This window comes from Pogonomyrmex barbatus, unplaced genomic scaffold (genome assembly GCF_055798465.1).
Source record: "Pogonomyrmex barbatus isolate J1 unplaced genomic scaffold, ASM5579846v1 scaffold6, whole genome shotgun sequence".
In the NCBI taxonomy this organism is placed as follows: domain Eukaryota; kingdom Metazoa; phylum Arthropoda; class Insecta; order Hymenoptera; family Formicidae; genus Pogonomyrmex; species Pogonomyrmex barbatus.
The window spans coordinates 7584201-7604884 of record NW_028297160.1 but is presented as its reverse complement, the minus strand read 5'-3'; the positions used below and the strand labels follow the sequence as shown (position 1 = coordinate 7604884).

At 27.1% G+C, this 20684-nt stretch overlaps 4 protein-coding genes across 16 annotated transcripts in view; 1 reads left to right on the top strand and 3 right to left on the bottom strand.

Annotated features, from left to right (window-relative positions):
- The window catches only part of Piezo (piezo type mechanosensitive ion channel component), a 30291-nt gene extending 21243 nt beyond the window's left edge, over nt 1–9048 (bottom strand). For all 12 annotated transcript variants that reach the window (XM_089082228.1, XM_089082233.1, XM_089082235.1 and 9 more), the window contains exons 1-3: nt 8691–9048; nt 4172–4264; nt 177–392 (exon numbers count right to left, since the gene is read on the bottom strand). In XM_089082228.1, the coding sequence (XP_088938354.1) occupies nt 177–392; nt 4172–4235 (280 nt within the window). In that variant the 5' untranslated portion in view covers nt 4236–4264; nt 8691–9048. The remainder of the gene's footprint in view (nt 1–176; nt 393–4171; nt 4265–8690) is intronic.
- A 125-nt stretch (nt 9049–9173) lies between these two features.
- LOC105422848 (peptidyl-prolyl cis-trans isomerase, rhodopsin-specific isozyme) lies at nt 9174–12767 on the bottom strand. 2 transcript variants are annotated; one of them, XR_016140557.1, is made up of 5 exons: nt 12558–12765; nt 11040–11244; nt 10745–10947; nt 10249–10538; nt 9174–9889 (listed from the first exon to the last, which is right to left on the bottom strand). XR_016140557.1 is itself a non-coding variant. In XM_011632388.3 (5 exons), the coding sequence occupies exons 1-5, from the start codon at nt 12609–12611 to the stop codon at nt 9793–9795; spliced, it is 699 nt and encodes a 232-aa protein (XP_011630690.2). In that variant the 5' UTR covers nt 12612–12767; the 3' UTR covers nt 9174–9792. The 2 variants fall into 2 exon arrangements, 1 of the variants encoding a protein (XP_011630690.2); XM_011632388.3 differs by having other exon boundaries at nt 10399–10538; nt 12558–12767.
- An 858-nt stretch (nt 12768–13625) lies between these two features.
- On the top strand, nt 13626–18136 carry LOC105422849 (carboxypeptidase B). The gene is made up of 6 exons (XM_011632389.3): nt 13626–13765; nt 14529–14803; nt 14910–15104; nt 16406–16539; nt 16617–17015; nt 17337–18136. The coding sequence occupies exons 2-6, from the start codon at nt 14545–14547 to the stop codon at nt 17694–17696; spliced, it is 1347 nt and encodes a 448-aa protein (XP_011630691.3). The 5' UTR covers nt 13626–13765; nt 14529–14544; the 3' UTR covers nt 17697–18136.
- An 82-nt stretch (nt 18137–18218) lies between these two features.
- LOC148935141 (trypsin-1) lies at nt 18219–20035 on the bottom strand. Its single transcript, XM_089082457.1, has 4 exons — nt 19875–20035; nt 19222–19540; nt 18566–18872; nt 18219–18474 (listed from the first exon to the last, which is right to left on the bottom strand). Exons 1-4 carry the CDS (start codon nt 19960–19962, stop codon nt 18310–18312), a joined length of 879 nt encoding a protein of 292 aa, XP_088938583.1. The 5' UTR covers nt 19963–20035; the 3' UTR covers nt 18219–18309.
- Between the last annotated feature and the right edge of the window lie 649 nt (nt 20036–20684).

The following is a 20684-nucleotide window of genomic DNA, read 5'->3' as shown; positions in this document are numbered from 1 at the left end:
TTTAATTTTATTTTACATTCTACATAATATTTATTTGAATATTATTATATATTATTTATAAATATTACATATGTAGATATGTGTACATATAATATATATAGTATTTAAAAAATATTCACAGATTTTAATATAATTTTAAAGATAACATAATATTTAGATCAAAGTATTTTGCTTACAGTTTTGTAGAAAATGTCCGTAGGGTGGTAGTGACAAAAGAACAATATGAAAGGAGATCTGAGCTACGACCATAAGAACGGCTAGGCAGATACAAGTCTTCAGATATATTCCCGTGTGGCCTGTCATGGTAGTGTGTGTTGGTATTGGAACTATCGGGGAATAAAGCATTAGCCCCAGATAAACGATCGACAGTCCCGCTGGTCGCCATATCGTACCTATAAATTCATATTTATGATGTTTAGTATTTTGATATAATTTGTAATTTTCATTTTTCTTTTTTAAAGAATTTGAGAATTCTTGAAAAAAATTTTTTACAAAAGATTTAGATGTCAAAAATATAAAAATAAAAAAAAATATAAAAATATAAAAATATAAGATGCTAACTATATATTATTATTATAAGAAAATTTGTAAAAATTATTCTACTTTAGTTTATTAAAGATATTTATAAATCTTTTGTTAAAATTTATATCTAATTAGTTATTTTTTTATAAAATAATTTACTTTTATTTTAAGGATTTTATTGAGAAAACTTTTCATCACTGATATGAGATATAATAACACATAAAGCACATAAAGTTATTTCTACGTTTGTGAAAAGGTCATTTGCGATGAGAGCTAGGACTAGGAAATGACATTTCAATCCCCTAGGTCCTTTGCTTTTCCATTAAGACCTTTGCTTTTTATTATTATTCATTTACTCTAAATTCTATTCTATTTTTGTAAATATTCTATAGTTTTGTTATATAAAAATCATGTTATATAAAAATTATGTGCAAATTATGTGCAATATTAAACACTTTAATATCTAATATTTCATAAATATATTTAAGTTAGTATATTGATGTGCAAAAAATATCAAAAAATTCTGATTAAACTTAAATATATATTTAATAAAAGAATATACTATTAAACGAACACCCGGTATATAGCTAGAACAGACGTACACGTGTTGATGATAATTAATGTGAATCATAGTGAGTTTTTAGTCTGGCGATGATAATTATTTTTACGTCTTCATGGAATGTTACAAATATTTCATAAACTAACGCAACTGTTTATTCGCTGATTTAATATGCAGAAATTTACATTGTTTGAACATATCAAATGTTTGCACGAATGTATAATACCATTTTTAGTTGTCGCTTCTAGATAGCTTACTCATTTTATTTGTGGTACGTGTTATATTTGCACGACACACATAAATAACATTGTGTTGCTGCCAAGTGAAGACAAAAGTGAATGATTTCACTAATTACTTTAACAATAACTATAATTTTTTTAAGTAAATTTTGCATGTATATTAATATAATACAAAAGCTTTCTCTTTTTCTGTAATGGTGTTCAGTTTGTTATCTAGTTATAACAATTGTTATTGTTTTCAACATTGCATTTCTGATAAATTATACATTACTTCTTTGATTTAAATATTAATATACTAATGTACAGCTGTCTATTTTTTAAGTAAATAATTAAGGAATTACATGGCTACTTATTAAGTGATTCTCCTATTTCATATTAATAAATTTTTGTTCTTAAAATAAATTGCCGAAGTAATAAAGCATTAATTACGCGTTTAAATTTTTGATAATCGCATACGCAATGTAGATAATGATCGTATCACTTATGTTAAATTTGTATGTTATATCTCTATCATAAGCTTTTTTTTTATAGTGAAAGAGGTCAAGGCTTGTCTGAAGAGTTTCACATTATGAAACTGGTACCGGAAATAAGGACATAACACGCACGAAATTTTTACTAATATTCTTTGAACATTCTTATGAAATACAAAGTCGCATGTAATAATTAATTATTACATTTGCAAGGATTCAACATTGCTCATAACTTTTTTATATTATGTTATTTGACTTACACACGCTTATGTTGAACGTGCTGTGTAATATATTAAATTAATTAATTAATTAATTAATTTTCATTGCTTTGATAATATTTCGTTAATTAAACAATAGAACTCAATTAAATTTATAAAAATAAATAGAAATGTATGATGGTTATAATATATCATCTTTGTACAATATTTTAGTACAAATTATTATGTTATTTCAAAATTTAACATAATTATTTATTACTTACATTATTTAAGAAAAAAGTTTATAAAATATTATAATCAGTTGTCACACGTCATGTTTATGTCAGTCGAAAAATTTGATTTAACAAATTCAAGTTGGATTATAAATATTATATTTTTAATAATAGAACTCTTAGTATTCATTTCGAACACTTCAATATTATCACGCTCGAATGTTTGTTTAGACAAAGTAAATCCTACTTTCGTCTGCTATGGATATGCGAGTTCAAGCGCCTACTCCCTAATTTTAGAACACTCTTCGAGCCGCTTAGACACGTAATGTTCACGTCGATTTTACGGAAATAGTTTCTGTTTCATTTATTTTGCTTTTTTGCATACTTTATATTATATAGAAGCGTAATTAAGTTATTTCATTATTATAATATTATACAGAATGTAATACAAAAATATATTAATTAGTATTAAATTTAATTACTTTAAATGTTTTTAAAATATATAATGTATTATTATTATATGCATTATTTAATGTATGTTAAGTAGAATTTTTGAACAATTTATTTTATTTTTCTTCTCTTTTTTGCATAATGTATATTGTATAAAATAATTTTTATACAAAAATAAAATTATTGAAAGTCATTAATATAGAATTTATGATTCATTCATTAGATAGTTATAAATTTGTATTTATTTTTACAAAATAAATACTTGAAAAATATAAATTATAAAAGGAAATGTCGATGATGATGTATTGCAAGTGATCCAACATGTGGCAAGTTGATAACGTACTGATAAATATTGACATTATTACTCTTCGCTGATAATAGACGGATCAATAAAATATTAATCTATTTGATTAAATTTATTCATGTACTATATGTCTTTCAATATATATATATGCGTATTAATTTTTAATAAATGTGGGAGATAATATATTTTTTATTAAATATTACAGATCTAATTGCTCTATTATCTTATCTATTAAAAAAATAAAATAAAAAAATTTTTATTTAAACTTTATTTAACATTTAGTTCTCAAATAAAAAGGAATAATTTGACTAATATCCAAATGTTATTAAATATTCAAATGTTTATTAAAAATTGATAGAAATTATAATATAAGAAGAACGCGTGAAATGATAAAACAAAATGTAAGGTTTAAATAGTGAATACGCAATCATCACAAGAAATAACATGGAATGTTGCTATTTCCTGTGCTATCAATTAGCATATGTAATATTGAATATGGTTATGCAAAGTATGGGTAGAAATTCAAGATTTCTTGATACATGATCCTTGCTTATTTTGTAGTCTTTCCTTTACGAATGATGACAAATTGAATTTCTTGTTTTTTGTTTCATTGCTATTCAACTATGGCAATCAACAAGCTAAGATTGTTAGTAGACTAGAAATAGTGACGATTACGGGTATGACATCATCGGTGTATTTATTATTTTCTTATGTCACACAAAGATTCTAGAAAATATATTTTCATAATACAAAAGATCATCTTCTTTTACGTGAATATATTAATTTTTTTTAATTGTATATTAATATCTACAAAAATTCTATAAAATTAAAATTTCCTATTATGTTGTTTATATTTAATTACTTTTCTCTAAAATAACTACCTTTCTCTAAAAATTAATAATTATTCTATATATTATATAATTATTCTATATATTCTATATATTATTAATAATTATATATAATTATTATCTCTAAAAATTAATAATAATTTTTATTAAGAATATTGTATGTATTTAATTTTATTTTTAAGTTTTCTCAAAACTCAATAACCAAAGCAATTAATGTAGCGATAAATATATGAAAAATACAATAGTTATATAAGACAGTCGAAATTTTGTATGTAGCTTATTTGTTATTTGTTAAAAAGAAACAAAACAGAAAATGAAACAGAGAAGTAATTATATGAATGAAACTCACATCCAGCTAAGATGACTGGTAGAACGACCCTGAGAAGGGCCACGTTCAGCCAGTATTTCGTCATGTTTCAAATTGCCTGGATGGTCTTTCACCCTGAAACAAAGAAAAAAAGAGACATAATGACGAGAACACTTTTATTTTTTTTTTCTATGGTTGTAAACTTTTTGGCATCGGTAAGAAAGCGCTCTTGCAGTCGAACATCTTTCGAGCAACTTCGTTTCACCAAAAGACGCAATGCTGATATTCCGCCCTTCGTTTTATGATCGCGCTGACCCTTCCAGACCATAAACTTCTTTCATAAACCGGTTTTCAACGCCTTGTTCGACATGTCATATTCTTCAAACCATCGCAGCGATAATATGAACTGAATCGCTATTGACATTTAAAATTACTCATAATTATTTATATGCGTTGTGAATTTTTTCAATTGTACGTAACAGCAATCATTAATTAATACTGATAATTATTATAGTTTGAAGTCATCTTATTATTAACAAAATAATTCTGTGAGTTATTTGGCGTATACATAACAGGATAGCAATTAAGTAGTTGGGATAAAATGGTAGTCGAAAGTTCCCGAAATGACATGCCATTAAGCAATTCTGGGAATGAGAGGGAGTATGTTTTTGGTCGTGAGAGAATTCAGAAAAAAAGAGGCGCGCCTACCTTAATTATGGGCCAATTACATAGGGACGACATTGCTGAGAGGTGCGCCAGTTACGCTTTTATCGTATGAAGATGCGAACGAGAACAGTGTATGCCGCAGAAAGGGGGGGGAAACAAAGTTGCGTGAGGATATTATTTTACCATGAGTGATACCAATCAACTTTGTTTTAGAATTCTATGCAATCTGATAACAATCTTTATGGTATAGTCTGTGAAGAAAAAAAAAGAGAGGAAAGTGTAAACTAAGATAAAATGAGATAAGAGATAGATAGTGACTAAAAGAAATTATTTGTTTTCTTTAAATGTGATATGTAATTTAATTTCTTCTAATTTAAATTCTAATCTAAATTCTTATAATCTAAGATATATTATAGTAAATAACTAGTAAACTAGTAAATAATATACAACATTAATTTATTTTCTATAATCAATTTTTTAATAATTGAAAATTCTTCAATCGTTTAATACACTAAGAAAATGCCATTTTCTTCAGTAACAATTTTACTATACTAATACTAATTTTTAATTTTAATATACTAATACTAATTTTTTTACAAAAAGTTATATCTGCAGCAAACCATTTTTTCTCAAAAAATATTATAATAAATTTTAAACCATTTTATTTATAAAATGAAAAAGCAAAAGATAACACAAGTAAATGTAGAATTAATTTATTGAAAAACGAATTTAAGATTTCTTGTGATTTCTTAATGGAAGAAAGAAAACATCATCGGATATTATCAGAGATAACGTAAGGTGCGTCTAATGGCTTTACTTATTGGACTGCACATGGGAGACGAATTGGGTGGAGCGCTATTCCCCTTGTGATAAATAATACGTTGATCGACAACAGTAAATATACTTTGTATGATTCACATACAATTTTTTTTCAAGATATTGGAATGACTATCGATAATCTCAGTATACATTTTTTAGTGTATAAATTTTTAGAGTTTAACAATAGTTTAACAATTCGAGACCGTAAACGTAATGAATTCTTGCAACTTGCAATTCTGCAAACGTAATGAATTCTTGAACGTTCACACATGTGTCACGTGTGTTACATTTTAATTAGTCAGTTTAACTTGACTATTTATATGAATCATAAGTGAAGTCAGAGTATGCCAGTCAAATATACAAACGCATAACTTTAGAATTTTATAAACAAACACTATTGTTACACTGTATATAATAATTATATTATATTATTTTATAATAATATAATTATATTAAATTATATTAAATTATATTAAATTATATTATAATAACAACATTATAATATTATTTGTGTATATATATATATATATATAAAATATATATATAATAAAATTTGTCTTATTCTAACAATTTGTTGTTTAATTTAATTATTATAAATACGGTGATACAAATTACACACGAAATAAATTTAATCTAATAAGCAAATAATAAATTGAAGAAATTATCACATCCATTACCACTATCATTGAATATATATCATGAATAATCATCTCTAGTTATTGGCCAATCTATGATATAATAAATATAATTATTTTTAATCTCTTCCTTTGCCCGCGCGCACATGTGTGTGTATGTGTGGGTGTGTGTATATGATGATTAATAATTCACATCTTCCAACACTATTATATTTGAACGACATTCATCCAGCACACACAGCATACACACATATACATACGCACACATATCGTTCTAGATCTAGACATATTTTTAATATTAATATGCTACGACATTTATTTTTTGTTATCTTCTGATATGCGGAAAACTATGTTTTGATTGAATTTCGTAGGAATAATATATGAAATGTGCAGGTTGCGTGTTCAGCTGAGGTGTTTTATGTAAAGATGCATATCACATCATAACGAGGGATTAATTAAGAGAATGCATATGTAAAAAATAAATTGCATTGTAAAACATTATACTGGATTTCTTTATAATTTTGATAATTGTGTTAGATTATCTTAATGTCTGAAACTATTATTCTGATTGTAAAATATAGACAAATAATACATTTTTGGAATGTTTCAAATGATTATTGAAATAACTTTTTAAAGTATTTTGCAAAAATATATTAAATATATAAAACATATTTAATATATTTAATATATAAAAGATGTTAAAATTTTCGCAATCCATATTTCCCAAAGATATTGTAAGAGATTGTAAAAACATGATTGTGAATTAATTATCGAATGTTCATTCATCTCATAATATGACATGTTATAGACTAATTCCAATATCAATTATTATAATATAATTTAAATTATTTCATTTTACAATCATAAATAAAATAGGAATTAATAGTGAATATAGTACTTCATAAAAACAATATAAAACATAAAATTATGTTATATATTATTTGTTAATAAATAATCGCAGCAAAATAAAATGTAAGATTTAATTTATTGCTGTTTTGCTACTGCTTACAATGATTATTTAGTAAGAATTAAATCGAATTTTATATTTTTTTTCAAATCAGAATCAAATCTAATTGATAAAATTTCATCCGAATCGAATTACCGTTAAATGACATCATAAATAAAATCGTTAAATAACATAATTTATAATTAACAAAATAATTATTATTATAAAATTATGTATGTATATACGTGAGATGGAATGCATCTTTATTTTATTTTAAAAAATAGCTACACTGTTTTTTTTAACGGAAAGTAACTTGTAATATTGTCAATATATATAATTCATATTTCTAAATTTTAAATTTTCGAATTAAATTTTAAATTTTAGTTTGAAATAATAAAAATTTAAATCCGAATCAAATAGCTCACATTTCTATGTAGAAGTTTTTGTACATTTCAATTACGCGATAATTTGATTAATAATATTTTAAAAATAAAAGTGAAGTATTCAAAAGTGAATTATTCAATATCCATATATAAATTATCCATCAATATGCATAATTAAATTTTTTTTATTAATAATTATAAAATCAAACCGATGTATGCGCGTATGCATAATACATAAATATATAAGAAAATTTACGTGTAGATAATTATATGAATAATTTAACACAACTAAAAATATTACTTATTGTTTTATTTAACAACAATTAATTTATATAAATTTTAAATTTTTACTTTTATTTAATAATTTTGGCTTAAAGCAAAAGGTGAATATAAAAAAATCTAATCAAAAATTTTAATCATAAAGCTAGGTGAAAAATTTCGTAGGATTTTTATTCATAAAGTTATTTTTATTTTTTATGGATAGTTCTGAGAAAGAGTCAACGCAGCATCGCTAACTACCGTCCTTGGCCGAGACATATATTCGTAATGGCTCATACTTCCGTTTACTACAATTGTTGTCGACAATGCTGATAATATACGATAACATCTCGTATTTATAATTAATATTTTGTTAATTTTGTTATTTTTTTTTAGGTTGTTATTTTTTTTTAGGTGAATTAAAACAGACTTTCATGAAGCCATCTACAAATTTATAAATTAAAAATATACAAAGTACAAACCACTGTCATAATTTTATTTGCTTAATTCCATTCGTAACTTCAGAACTCTATTTGCAAACATCAAAGAAACCATGTAAAATTACACCTGTGATCACAAGAAGAAATTCCAAGCCCAAGTTATTTTACTTAAAATGACGACATATGATGTAATTTCTTTTTTGGCATATTATCCATCTATTAATTAAATAAAAAAATCTCTTGACAGCTTTTAAATCTAACAAGCTCGCGATGTCTTCCAAATACTCTTCTTTCAAAGATCTGCTTTATGGAATCAAAAATCAACAAATACTGAAGCGAGAGTTTTTCAAACATTCCGCTATTATTTTCGCAGCATTTGTCTGGATGTAAATTGTAGCAGAAAATAGAGCGTACCTTAAACGAGCAAACTCATACACCGTTTCGGAGCATCCCCTTTCAAGCACTTTCTCCCAGCTGTCTTTAGATCGATCGAACTTCGAAGGGAGCAACATACGCTTCCTGACACGCTTTTCAGTAACTGCAGAAGCAACACACCATCAGCGATCATCAACGTATCCTCTTCATGATACACTCAAACCGCTTTACAGTTTTATGAATGACAACTTGCGTCCACGTGTCATCTACTATAAAATACATGGAGCATCGACCGCCCCCGACTCTCTTTTACATACGATTGTAGCCGACTTTAGCCGACCACCGACGTTTAGTGGCCGACGCCGGTTTGCCACCGACTGGCTGGTCGTTCGACGCCTAGCCAAGGCTGAGTCCAATATTCGTATCTACAGTAAGGTCTAATGTGCATGCGCGATAACTTTGTGCGTCATCGACAGTACCTTGTACTGATGTGATATGTTCAATACATACAATTAATCGTAATTTAATTAAAAGAATACTTTCTTTTATTTTTCTCTCTTTTTTTTCTACATATTTAATGTCAATTGGAGAAATAATGATGAAGAAATCATAATAATTAGTTATTACATAATAATTTATAATAATTAAATAACAATAATCAGCTATTTAAATAATATTAAATGTTTATATTTATATAAATATATAATAGATATAATATTAAATGTTTATATTTATTAAATGTTAATATATTAATAAGTCATATATTTTGAAACTGTACCATCGTAACACTGGGCAAATTATAAAATCATAGGACAATATAACGTTGCATATATTAGATTCTTTTGTTTTTCTTAATTTATTATAAAGAAAATGAAATAATTCTTGAATTACTTGAATAACATCGTGATTTTCACAGAGATGGCGCCTAATGCTCTTTTCTTCTCGTATTATTCAAGAAACGAACCATGTCACATTACATCAGATCTATATACATAAATAATGTACAACTTTTCAAAAATAATGCATAAGTAATATACAATGATACATAATTTTGTATATACAAAAATAAATATGAAATTTATAAATCAAATAAAGGCATAAAGTTTCTATTTAAATCAGTCTTTCTTATCAAGATTGACTCTTAGACATCCAACTGCTTCATTATATAATGGAAAATTGCGAGTATTGAGAAACTAAATCCCAATGGTACACAGGTTGCCTTAATCCACGCCCATACACTGCAAATACGCATATTTTAACATTGCTTTAATGAATTGTAAATTCAAAATGCTGTGTCACTAAAAGAGTATTTTAATGAAAGGCAAATATGATGGTTAAAAAAAATAAATAATATGCATTAAAAAATATTTTCAATTACTTTGTAATTATTCTACAAGCGTAATAATAATTATTTTTATATCTACAGTCTACAGTCTTTTCATTCGCGTAATCACATCATAAAACAATCAAGAATATCTAAAAATTCTGGAATGTAACATAAGTTGTATCTAGCATATAAGATATTTATATTTATAGCTAACTTTATACGCTAATATTACTTAACTAAATTAATCATTGATGTGATGATTAGACTTACTTCATCTCTCAATCTACAATGTCATTATACAAACATAATTATCAGCATACAGTAATTAACAGCGGGAGGTAACAACGATTCCATTAATCTACGGAAAAGATAGCGAAAAAATTAATAATATTAAAATTGAATAAAAAAATAGTAAATTACTCATAAGGATTATCTGATATAGTAAATGGCTCTGTTGGAAGAATTCCACTATCATAGATTACGACAGGCACGCGTGGAATGTCATCGCTATCAGTTTTGATCTGTTCGATCTTGAATACAATAGCTTCACCGCTAATCACCTACAAAAAAATTAAGATTACAATTTAAAATTATACAAAACAATATCTTAAATAAATAAAATAGATTGATTGAAATATATTGAGAGATTGAAACACTAATTATAAATATAAAAATTTCTCTGATAGATTATCTTTCATATTTATGAATGACGTGAACAAATAGATAATAAATTATATATTAATAATTTTATATATTTTTTTATTACCTTTCCAAATGCTGTATGTTGATTATCTAGCCAAGGTGTTGCAATGGTAGTGATAAAAAATTGACAACCATTGGTATTTTTTCCAGCGTTTGCCATGCTGACAAACAATGGTCCAGTATGTTTCACCTCAAAAGTTTCATCGTCAAAGTATTTGCCGTAAATACTAAGGGAACCTGTACCATCGCCATTTTCGACATCACCACCTGTAATATATGTAATATATGTATAATCATAAATTAACAATGCATTATTGCATTAATAAATGAATAACTTCTAATAAAGAAGATAAAGAAACCTTGAATCATGAATTTTTTTATTACTCGATGAAATTTGGTTCCTGCATATTTTTTTCCAGCTACACCAGTAGTAGCAAAAGTAATAAAATTTTTCACTGTTTTCGGTGCAATATCGCCGAACAGGCCAATAATAATCCTACCAACTGGATGATTGTCAATCATAATATCCAAGTACACTTGATCAGTGACTTTGTATGTTTCCGTCTAAAACAAAATTTAATTCTTTTAATATTTATTTTTTTATATAAATATCGCATAACTATTATTTGTTACAAGTAAATATAAAATTAAGTTCTATATATATAGAACTTAATCATATGTGTGTGTGTGTGTGTGTGTGTGTGTGTGTGTGTGTGTGTGTGTGTGTGTGTGTGTGTGTGTGTGTGTGTGTGTGTGTGTGTGTGTGTGTGTGATTAAGTTCTATATGTATATGTAATTTTTAATTAAAATTTAATACTTATACTTATACTTATTACTTTCTTAAGATTAAGCAATGTTAAAAATCATGGATAAACTTAAATATTTTTATAATAGAAAATAAGAAAACAAGTTTTTGCAAATTATAATTATATTTTAAAATTATAACTAGTCATTACTTTATTTCATTACTAATTATTTATTTAGTTACTACTTAATTTTAGTATTAATTATAAAGAAGCAATTTCTTGTAATATATCTAATTTTTCTAATAGTTTCAATTTGCAGTAAAATTATGTTTTTGAACAAAATTTTCTAAGAATAAATAAGATTTATATTATTTTAAATATTTGTATCATATATGTACATATATGTATGTATATGTGTATAGTTCATATATATAAAATGTTAGTACTACTTTATGTTTTGAACATTGCAAATGCTTGAAGCTACCAGAATAGAGTCATTAATTTAATGTGCGTCCTTAAAATCCGCAAATTGCATTCAAAATGACATATTATATTTACAGAGAAATTGCTCGCGTGCAAAGTTCTATATGTTCATGCACACATGCATTTATCAAAGCGAGTGAAGAAACCTTACGGTGTAAAAAGGTAACACTTTCTGACCTTACTATTACTATTTTATCTATTTATTTTATAAGAGTTTTTCAAGCTTCAGTCTGAACAGACAGCTTATCGTAACATAATATGCGCAAAATAGGTTTTATCATGTCGATATAATTGATATAGAATTTTCATCATTGGATTTATAAAATAACATCTTAGTTACGGTTCACCAAGAATAATTACAATCAAAATTCGGTGTAATGCGATAATAAACGATAAAATGAATTTCTCTTTTTTACATTATGAAGCAATGCAGAAAAAAGCAGTAATACAGAAACGTCTTATAAATATTTGCAAATGGTTGCAATTTGATAAAATATAAAAAAAAGGAAGAAAAGTTCTTTTAATACAAACGGTTAATTTTTATGTTGTTATCGAATAATTAGAATTAAATGTTAACGGTATTCAAAAATGCAGTTACGATGGAAAAGATGTAATAAAATTGTCTTAAAAATATACAACAAACGGTACCTTAATGGTTGATGCTACAGCCAAAAGAATGACGACCGTCAACCGACACTTCATACTTTTACGATTTCCTAAATGTTATTCTGGTGAATATTGGATGTTACAGCACAGTTTTTTAAATCGGTTATTCGCGATCACGATCGCAACGTAGCAGTGCAAGAATGACGTGCAGAAGCCGCATGTTTGTCCGCGATTTGCGTCGTTGTCTAGAACTGAGTCGACGCTTTAAATTAAATAAAGCATTCGTGCATCAATGAGTTGGTTACGACAATAAATTCTTATTAAATAATAATATCCAAAATATTAAAATAAATATGAATATAAATGAATGAATAAATTATATAAAAAAATAATTATATAACTTAAAAAATAAATGTAGTTAATGTAAAAAAAAACAAAAAATTCTAATTACTGAACTATGGGCTTATACATATTTTTTTTGATATATACAAATTCATATTAAAAATTCTATAATTTTTTTGAATATTGGCCAATATAAATCTTTTATTTCTTTAGCTAACGTCATGAAAATTTTAATATTTATCTTCTTTTATACTCAAAGAGCTTAAGAAGTTATATCAATCATCAATAATTACTTTATTCTCAAGAAATTAAATGTTTTTAATTTACATGTTAAAATTTGCTTTTTCTTATCGGATCTGTCTTGTTTTTCCTATCATCATAATTGGCGTACTGATATAATTTTCCGAAATTTTTGTTTTACTGTCTGAATTGAATTTAACTTATTTCTTTTATTTTTTAAAATTTGATTTCTTTTTTTATAATATATTATAAGTTATAATATAATAAGTTATATTATAATATTTTATAAGTTTTTGAAAAAATTAAAGAAGTACAAACATAATGTCAATATTTGTTGTGTTTTATAATACAATAGTTATATAGAATAAAATATTTAGATCGAGAGAATCATCATGTTGAGCGTCATTTCTCCTTAACCTGTGTTCATAACAAGTGTTACGCTACGTAAACATGCCAAGATAAAGGAAGTCAAACGTTAATATTATTTCAAATTACGAGACATTGGCCGTCAATAAGTATAATTAACGTCGATACTTTTAATATTGTTTAAATGTCAAACATTTGACGCAATACTTCATACATCATAAGATAAGCATTGCTATAAAAGCATTTATCATTTGCAAAACAGTTTGACTGTTTGTTTTATCAGTACTTATTGTTCACTACAAGTAAGTAAAAATTATATATATATGTATGTATATATATTAATTATATATAATATTATTATATGTCTTGTATTGCAAAAGCTTACATTAATAGAAAAAAGAAATCTATTAATAAATAGCATATAAATTAGACAATTACAAATAGAAATTTGTTAATTCATATCTTGAAAATTATTTTCTAAAAAGCGTTTTGGAAAATTATTTTATATTATATATTATTTTTATTATATATATATATATATATATATATATATATATATATATAAATGATTAAAAAAAGACATTACAAAAAGGCCTGTTTTTGCTAATAAAATAGACATCATGTTTGTTATAATTTTGAGGCGAGAAATCTGATGGTGCTAGTTAGAGTTATGTCAAATGATGGGAATATATAAAAAGCTAAGTTTAAACGTGAAAAAACGTGTGGCAATCATTCGCAAGACAGGTTACTATGCTACATATCGATAGTAGACAGTGTGATACATTACTTTTGATATTAAAAGTATAGAATATCTTGTAGAAGTACATGACTCTTATTTTAAATGAAATCATAACGAAATTGTATCTAAAACTCATTAAAATTGGAAGGGAATGGAATGTTTAGTTTCGTGTTTTGATTTCGTATTTTGATTGTCTTGTAAGCACGTCTTCGATATATGCTTGTAACGGATTCGACAATCTTCGGACTCATGATCGAATAATCCCGTTATCCCCGATAGCTGATCGTGTCGCGTGTTATAAAAGCTGTGTACATTCTGTTCTTCAGAACAGTTTCGACGAAAATGGACAACGGTGTACGGCTACCAATAGAGCGTGTAAAATGGATCACGTTGATGACGATGACAATCGTCATCTTCGTCGTCGATGCATCCACACTGGGACAAACAAAAGAATCTATAATTCTTGAATCAATTCAAGAAAAATATGACCCAAAGGACCTTTCTGCGCAAAAGGTTTCTTACGAAGGAGACTACGTTTTGAGGATCCACAAGTATAACATGTCCGTGCAAGAATTGATGGAACGTTATGAGGAAGACGGTTGTACGTAATAAATAAAATATTAAGATATTATATCTTTGATTTAAAATAGATCTATATCGTTAAAGATTGTAAAAGAACAATAACTAAAGTAAAGTTATTCTTTTAGCATTATCCATATGGTCGAGCAGTGGGTCTACTGCCGATATTTTCGTACGAAACTATATGTTTAATGATATTAGGTCGGTATTGAAAAATCACAGAATCAAATTCATAATTTTAATCGATGATGTGCAAGAAGCGATCGCAAATGAAAATACTCCTCTCACGATGTTAGCGCAAGAAGAACTCGAGGGACGCAAAGGTTCGAAACTTTTATTACAATTATATTAATTAAACTTTACAATTTATTAATCGATATATTGTGTGATAAAGTTACTGCAATCATTCAGCGATTGCAATCTTATTAATAAAAATAAAAATTTTTTTCATAATTAAGTAATGAACTGATATTATCTATATCTATATAAATTAGTATTTTTTGACATCTGTACGCATTGCTGAATGTTTTTCATAGAATTTTCATTAACAACTTACATGGGATCATTTAATCGCTGCTTACACTGTTTATGTACAGTTATTCATTATTTTTCATCTTTTGCATTATCAAAGAAGTAACTGTAATGTGAATCCATTGTGAATCCAAATTAATTTAATACTTGATTGTTATTACATTATTATTATATTTATATATTATTAGTATATTGTTATCGAAAAAATTTACTATATGATATTGTAAGTATGATATCATAAAAATCATAGTTGGAACAGAAATGTCTACAAATCATCTCATCTCTACAAATTATATTAATAGTCAATTATTTTAAATTATTATCCAACTCGTTCATCTTCAAAAAGAAACAATTGGAATCGAATCGAGGTTATCGGCCTCGAGTGAATCCCACTTGGTAACCCGGTTCCGCTTTAATGCTGATTAACATTAACAGTTATACTTTATTTGCATGAGCAAGTAAAGTATGCAAGGCGTGTAAAACACACGTGTAGTCTTTGCACGTACAGACGCTTCGCCGCAATTCGATGTTTTTTGCGATCGTTTGCATAGCTGATCGATTTTCAATGCCGTTATCCGATACGAATTCGATAAGTTTTAATTTTCGATCATGCGTATTTGCGTATGAAAGTTTCTGCGTTTAAAAATAATATAATATTTTGAAAAAATCAAAAATTTCTGCAACGCATCGCGAAGCGAGCTGTTGGGATAAATACTTGGTCATTATCATAATCGTATCGTTTCCGTTACCGAAGTGAGGTTTCCAGTCATTTTTTAGCTCGTTACGTTTGGTGGCAGGGAGTCAGAAATAGATATACACGTCCTCGTCCTCTTCGTTATCCTGTAACTAGTGTACATGGTGGAGGTGGTCGTTGGCATTTTAGGGGTGAGCTTTCTCAAGCGCGTATAATTCGCTTCGTCGATTCAGAACGTTATACATGAATTTGTACACACCAAAATATTACATTTAATAAAATAATGGTTTAGAAAATGACAAACCATATCGAGCTGAATCTACGAAGCGCTTGTTATATAGGTGCACGAGGGCATGGAACATGCAATCTCTTGAATAATCTTGAAGGTATATCCATCAGGTCATCGAATGGAATGGACCAGCTATCATCAACTAAAGGATATTCTGGGATACTTGGATTATCTCGCGGACACTTATCCTGATGTCTGTTCCGTTCAAACCATTGGTCGGTCTATCGAAGGTCGGGAGTTGAAGGTATTATCTACATTTCATTTTTGTACCTATATTTGAATACTAATTAAAATTTTCTTGTCTTCTTAACAAATGTTAAGCTTCTAAGAATCAGTAACGGTAAGCCGAACGCACCTGCAATCTGGATCGATGGTGGTATTCACGCAAGGGAATGGATATCGCCGGCAGTTGTGACTTATATCATAGATCAATTGGTTGAAAACAGCGAAAATCTCGATGTGGACTACTACATTTTACCGGTAGCTAATCCAGATGGATATGAGTATACATTCGTTCACGATCGTTTATGGAGAAAAAACAGAAGGAAAGGAACCATTTGTTCAGGTGTTGACTTGAACAGGAACTTTGGTTATCATTGGGGAGGAAAGGGAACAAGTCGTAATATGTGTCATGAGACGTACGCAGGCACGAAAGCATTCTCCGAGCCAGAAAGCGATGCCATTCGAAATTTCTTCGAGGCTAGTTTGGCAAATTTCAAGGTCAGTTAAAAAATTTTAATAAAACACTCGAGAGTTTTTATTTGTTTTATTTATAGTTCTCTATTCGTTACTTTAACAGAACGAATTAATGACAATACTACAACTGAAAATTATTTGTTAATGTCTTAAGCATAACAGTTACTAATGGTTACGACAGTTAAATCATACATTATTTTTAAAAAGAATATTATAAATTTTGATCTTTAATCAATTCAAACAATAATTCAAACAACAATTCAGTTTTTACATTTAACTTTGCATTAAAAATTTTGAAATAAGATCTAGAAATCATTAAATCATTTTATTATATTCCTCTTACAGGCGTATTTGTCGTTCCATTCCTATGGACAGTATATCCTTTATCCATGGGGCTATGATAATCGTTTGCCAGTTGATTACGCTGATCTTGACAGAGTAGGAAAGCAAATGGCAGCAGCCATGGAGAATGCAACAAATGATGATATAATATATACCGTCGGAAATAGTGCTTCAACGCTATATCCCGCTGCTGGTGGCTCTGATGATTGGGCAAAGGCATTGGTCAAAATAAAATATGCATATACGATTGAACTGCGCGACACTAAAAGTTTTATTTTACCAGCTCGTTATATTATTCCGACAAGCAAAGAAGCGTATGCTGCGGTGAATGTAATTACGGAAATTTGCAAAACGGCTTCGTAATTGAAATTTGATTGCCAAATGTTAAATTAGAAAATAGCTTCTAGCCAGAAAGATGTAAATTGGAAATATATTTAAATAATTATTTTTGTATATTATTACAGGTGTAAATGTTTTTTGAAGATACAATGTAGTGTCTAAATTTTATAATTTTAACTTGACGTTGTTAAATCTATTTTAATTTGACGATGTTAAATCTATTTTTGTAATGATTATTTTGTAATAATTATTTTTATTATTGCTTGTTATTAAATTCCATTTTATTCTACAAGTTTTATTTTATATGTATTGATATTTAAATTTGATATTAGAATATGCATTATATATTTAGCATTATATAGTTAGCGTATCATTGCGATATACATTGACATATACATTTAAAATAATAGCATTTTTGTTAATAAAATATTATTTGTTAAATAAAATAAAAACAATTAACAAAATTGTTTATAAATATTTATTTTATCTGATCAAATTATAATTTAGTTTTTACTTTAAGTAGGTTAAAATAAAAACATTATTAAGTTTATTTATGCTGCATATTTATTTTACATTGAATAATATATTATATAATTCGTCATCAGTATACATCGATACGTCGTCAATATAATCGTTATTAATTGTTCGTTATTATATTATTAATCCAATCGATAAATACAGATACTCTACAGTATACGGATGGTGCACCGTCACTACCACATGGAATAATACCCCAAGAAACTATTCCAGTTTGTATCGGTTTTCCTCCTATACGCGAGATTAGGGGGCCACCGGAGTCACCCTGTATTAAAGATTTAATAAATTAAATTATCGTATTAATAAATGGTAATAAAATTACTGTACTTATAATTTACTAAAAGTTTGCAACTTACACTGCATGCGGAGATTCCTTCGTGCAACGGTCCAGTGCAGACATTAGTTTCATGAACGGGAGAAGATCCAGTCAGCTTTAGCACAGCTTCGTAACAGGTATCGCGATCGACATATTCCATCTGAACTTGTTGAAGTTTATCGGGCATATCTGGGAAAATACCTCTCGATGTGGAACCCCATCCACTAAGCCATGCCTCTCCCGTTGGATCACTTTCTGGTTCAGCCAATTCGATGGGCTGTACTCTATCTGTGATCTCCAATGAACTTTGAAGTCTAAGCAGACCAATATCATATGGACCCACGCCACTAAAAAAAATTATACATTTATTAATTACAAATCTTTGAAAACAATTATATTTAAACAAAAAAAATTGTATTAGTAATACTAGTAATACAAATAATAATCTATGGAATTAATGAGAATGTGAATGCAATTTAATAGAAAATATTAAAAATTATTGTGTGCATCGTTACTTATCTAAGATATAGTTTATTTAATCATTAAAATCGAATAATAATAATAATAATAATAATAATAATAATACCAATGTCAATACTGTGTCATTATTTCGTCTACTGCATATATCTTACAAGAGATGCAAATTGATGCAAAAGTTATTATATTTGAATTGTTCGTACTTATTGCTTTACTTACCCTCCGTATCTTTCATGTTTAAACATTTTCGATACTCGAACTGTTTGTTCACTATCCTCGGTCCTCATAATGTTATGTTTTCCAGCTACGACTCTAAGACTACTTGGCGAAGAAACTGCTTCAACGCAATGTGCCGCCGTCATAACCCAATCTTTGTTTATAATAGATCCGGCACAAAAGTGTTGACCAGAAATTTGAAGAGAAACGATGTACGGGTAACCTCCTTCTGGTGCTTCCTCACCCCCGACAATTTGCGGTGTGATCGGGCGGAAATAACGCGGATAGATCGGCGGCATACGGAAACCGAGATGGAGTTTCTCTGAAATTTGAATTAACAACATTTTAAGTTTGCAATATATAAAATTGCACAAAACACAAAAAATAACATAAAATCGTTGCATAAACTCAAATTAAAAGACTTTATAATAATATAAAGTAAAAGAATAAATTTCGCTTTGTAATCCATGAAATAGTGCAATAACTTAATTATTATTTATTTAATAATTTAAGATTTTCTTAAAATTAAGAAAATTTTTTAATATGTATTGATTTTCTCTTTTGTGGGGCTTTTCCCTCCTTTTTTAAACTTAATGAATGAATTTTTGTATTTGCAAATTATATATATTTTAAAAATCTATATAGAATTGACTTACCGGTTACCGCCAACGCTAGGAGAGCGAAGAAAACGATTGCTTTGGGAAACATGTTGCTGTTTGATGATAATTCAACAAACAGCTTCATTTTATACTTGTTTCGTTGAGTGCATTCGTACGATATCAATGATGACAATGCATTGATAATCCACTGTAATCTGCCAGAATTAATGATATATCTACGATAAGAAAGATTTCATTGCAGACGAGATTTTCTTTGTAATTTGAGATTGACGTTATATTGATATAATCATATCAAATCAAATGGCACGTACAAATGCAACAAATTTAGACAAAGCAGTATTATATATTATGCTATATACTGTACTGTTCATAAAAAATTTGATAAAATGTGTAAATTAATAAATTATAAAATAATAATTTATAAATCATAAAAAAAAATGCATCATTTATTTATATCTAATGTTTAAGATTTCTTTTCATATATCCATTCACTTTATCCAACTTAACTCGGTTTCTATTCTATAAGAAAAAAATCAATGAATTAAAAGAATATTTGTTAATTGTTAAAAGTATCCTTTGTTAATGTGATAATAATTACAGCTTTATAAATTAATTAAATTTAACAAGAAGCAAATATAAAATGATGACACATATTATTAATAAAATTGTTCCTGTTTTCATTTTTCATCCTGTTATTTGCTTTAATATTATTTAAATCAGACTAACATGCAATCAAATACAAAATTTATTTAAATAATAATAATAAAATATTTTTTTTTAATTTTAATCGATTAAGCTACTGTTTAATTATAATGGATCATCCATCGGATAAACACCTCAGTTTAT